This window comes from Camellia sinensis, chromosome 3 (assembly GCF_055761805.1).
Source record: "Camellia sinensis isolate YWXY chromosome 3, ASM5576180v1, whole genome shotgun sequence".
NCBI lineage: Eukaryota > Viridiplantae > Streptophyta > Magnoliopsida > Ericales > Theaceae > Camellia > Camellia sinensis.
In genome coordinates, this window is record NC_138963.1 from 164,063,008 (window position 1) to 164,066,423 (window position 3,416).

The 3,416-nt window shown below is 33.2% G+C and overlaps 1 protein-coding gene across 1 annotated transcript; it reads right to left on the reverse strand.

Annotated features, from left to right (window-relative positions):
* Nucleotides 1-1,046: 1,046 nt before the first annotated feature.
* Nucleotides 1,047-3,087, reverse strand: LOC114318482 (uncharacterized). Its single transcript, XM_028265379.2, has 2 exons — nt 2,585-3,087; nt 1,047-2,146 (listed from the first exon to the last, which is right to left on the reverse strand). The coding sequence occupies exons 1-2, from the start codon at nt 2,736-2,738 to the stop codon at nt 1,323-1,325; spliced, it is 978 nt and encodes a 325-aa protein (XP_028121180.2). The 5' UTR covers nt 2,739-3,087; the 3' UTR covers nt 1,047-1,322.
* Between the last annotated feature and the right edge of the window lie 329 nt (nt 3,088-3,416).

Here is a 3,416-nt window from a genome sequence, read left to right on the forward strand (position 1 = left end):
GAGAGAGAGAGAGAAGAAGAAGAATACAAGTAGCTTTTGTTCACACTTGTTAAAGGTTTTCTTGCATGATGACACATTGACATTCTCATTTTCAAAGTTAGAGACAAAAGAATAGAAGCAGGTTCCAGTCCTTTAGATATATAATTTGTCGGATCATATGTACAAATCTTCAATCAGTTTACAAGGATAATTGCTGTACAAATTACAACTATTCTTAGTTGATCATATCATTCAAGTGATCTCATTTCAAATACTACAACTTTAATAAAAAAAACTTAATAGGGTTTAAGATAAATTACACACATTTTGTCACTCGTGTCATTTTAGTTTTTATAGTTTTAATTGGTTCAATTTTAATCATTAAATTTAGATTATGCTTCAATTTGTTCTATTGATAACACCTTTAGGAATTTTGACGGAAAATTTTTATTGAGTTGACGTTAAGTCACTGAATTGATCAAATTTATAATTTTATATCTAAAAAAGTATGACAAATGTTGCTCATATGTAGAATTGTCATAAAAAAATGGTAACAATTAAAGTTGGAGGAAGATGTAACAAAGTAAAAGAGTCTAAATCGAGTAAAATAAAATTATAAAGCCTAAAATAACGTAAAGATAAAAAAAGAAAAATTGTCTTGTACACGCTTCATCATAAAATAAAGTTTCTTTTTCAGGACCCTCAGGATTAGTCCTGGCTTCCCTTAAAATCAGCGGGTTGGGGATACCTGAGTTATAAAAAAAATAAAATAAAGTTTCTTTTTTGCCTATAAAAAATATAAAAAAAATCAAAATCAAAATCAAAATATAGGGTTGTTTGAAAATTTATTAGTGTCTAGTATTTTTTCATTTACAAATACAAAGCTAGCGATAGAATATACCTGGTAATGAGTAGTCTGATGATTCCTCTGATCTGTGCATGATATCTATACTTACTGAATGAAGCAACAAAAACCCATTCTTCCAACAAGTTATTGCCATTGTTGCCCAAAATTTCACAATGTTGTCATATAGTTAGAGGTCCATTCATTAACATGGGATAAGAAATGTAAAATAAAAATAATCTCATTCATCCATAAAGGCAACAAATTGAATCTTTTCGATCCTATCTCTAACCTAGAAAGGATGCCTTACATCTCTTTTGATTCTACAATTTAGTAAGTTACAAGCACAAACTACCAGAGAGTAATTTCAGAAGGTTTAATTTAAAGATTGACAAGTGTATGCCATGGCATGCATAAGAAAATGCAAATATGAAGCTAAAATATCATCTATATATATAATAGATAAGGAAAGAGTTAAATAAAATTAGGGTTTTGGTGATCAAGAGATTCCCACACCAAGAAAATCTATGAAGGCAGGAATATTATCCTTTTGCTTGACGGATTCATTTTGATTCTCTTCTTCATCGATAGCCCTTCTAATCTTTGCAAATGGGTGCAAATTATCACCAAAGCTAACCAAATCTCTCTTGATCACTCCATGAGCTCTATTACCATCACCAAGCTTAGAGTACCCAAAGGGACTTGGAACAACCCGCTTGTAGTTTGGGAGCCCAAATGGACTGAAATCCCGGCAACCATATCGATATAGAGGTTGGTCTGAACTATTTGAGCTATCTGTAGTGCAATAATATGTGCTAGAATTGATGTAATCTGTACCTTCCCTTCCAAATAAATCCACTGAAGAAGAGTTGTTTGTAGCTGAAGCAGTTGGTCTAGTGAAATTCCAAGAAGGGGACGAACTGGAGGGCGAAACTGGAAATATCCTATCTTTGTTTAGGGTTTGGAATTCAAAGAACTTAATGCCCTCAAAGTGGCATTTCAAGCTGTAATCTTCTTGGGTTCTTGAATTCCTTCTTCGAAAACCAAAAGAGGGAGAAGCGTTGGAGGAGCTTTCAATCGTATCTTGGTAAATTCTTTTACCACAAAGCTTGGATTGTTCTCTTTGCTTTCTTGCCATGATAACATGCCAGTGATTCTTCACAGCGTTATCGGTTCGACCAGGGAAGAGTCTGGATATCAGTGCCCACTTGTTTCCATGGATGCGATGAGCTGCAAGAAGCCTTTCTTCTTCTTCTTCTGTAAATGGCCTTCTGTTGATTCTGGGGTCAAGTTGATTGAACCACCTCAATCTGCAACTCTTCCCTGTATATACAATCAAAAACATCAAAAACCCATATCATAGAACTTGATAGATAGGTAGGCAGTTAGGTTAGGTAGGTAGTTAGAGAGAGGGAAAGATAGAGGGAGAGAGAATATACATGTATATGAATCTTTTCAGTAATTGATAGAAGAATTATCTTGTTGGAATATTTGCGAGGTTAAATTTGTATATTTTTAAATGATTCTGTATTCATTCCATAAAAAATATTCAGTCTAAAACTTTGAATATTAGATCAAGAATGATCCAAGAAACCCATAAAATACGTATCACAATTTTGAACTTCCCATACTAATATATCAATCGATATTGATCGATATATGATTATATATTTGTATACTGATAAATATCTGGATACTGTTATATAAAACCATGATAGGCAAACAGAAAAGAGTTTAAATTCAAGTAAGATATATACATACCGGATCGTCCTTGGAGCTTCTCAGCAATGGAATTCCAGTTCTGGGGACCATACTGTTCGACAAGCTGCCGGAGTTTTTCATCCTCTGCAGGTCTCCAGTGTCCACGTGGACAAGTCCTTGTATCATCGCTAGAGCCACCTAGAGTTTCATCCATGGCTATTGATGGAATGGAAATTCTTGAACATCAAATACAAAAGAGAGAAGTGTAGAGCAAGATTTAAAGGAGAGGAAGAGAGAGAGATGTGCAACAAACAGATTAAGAAAGAGGGTTGGGTTGGGTTGGTTTAGGGTTGTGGATGGGCAGTCACTTTTGTTGGTTTTGCACGACACATTTTTTGAGCCTATTTGTTTTTCTGTATTACTACCACTCACTGACCCTTTCTTGCTTTGCTATTGGCCCATGAACCTCTCTATCAATTCCCACCTATTTTGATTATTCTACTCTCTCTATTTGGCACCTGCTATGAATTATTAAAGGACATCCCTCCTAGTTTAAGAATTAATAACCTATTTTGTTATATACAAATTTGGGTTTTTTTAATTTTTAATTCATTGATAACATTTTAGAACAAGTGTTGTTAGCCTTAGCGAAAGGTTGATTTCAGTCCTACTACGCTCAAAATTTTTATCTCAAATTTTATTTTAAAATATCAAAATGTAATTGAGATTCATTTTTTGTATGGATCCCACAAAATATCTATTACATCTCAATCACACATAATAATTTTGAAATTATTTTTTGATAAATTTTCTGAGACCGTAACCATAGTGGGTTGATTTTGTTTGTAATATAAAATAGTTGTTTTAAGGGAAAATTATAAATACATCTTTT

What these genes read in the sequence shown, in the direction of transcription:
- LOC114318482 (XM_028265379.2), bottom strand. Translation starts at nt 2,738, where the DNA reads ATGGATGAAACTCTAGGTGGCTCTAGCGATGATACAAGGACTTGTCCA. An exon ending in GAAGCTCCAAGGACGATCCG is followed by an intron (nt 2,147 to 2,584) that starts GTATGTATATAT and finishes TTGTATATACAG; the next exon opens with GGAAGAGTTGCAGATTGAGG.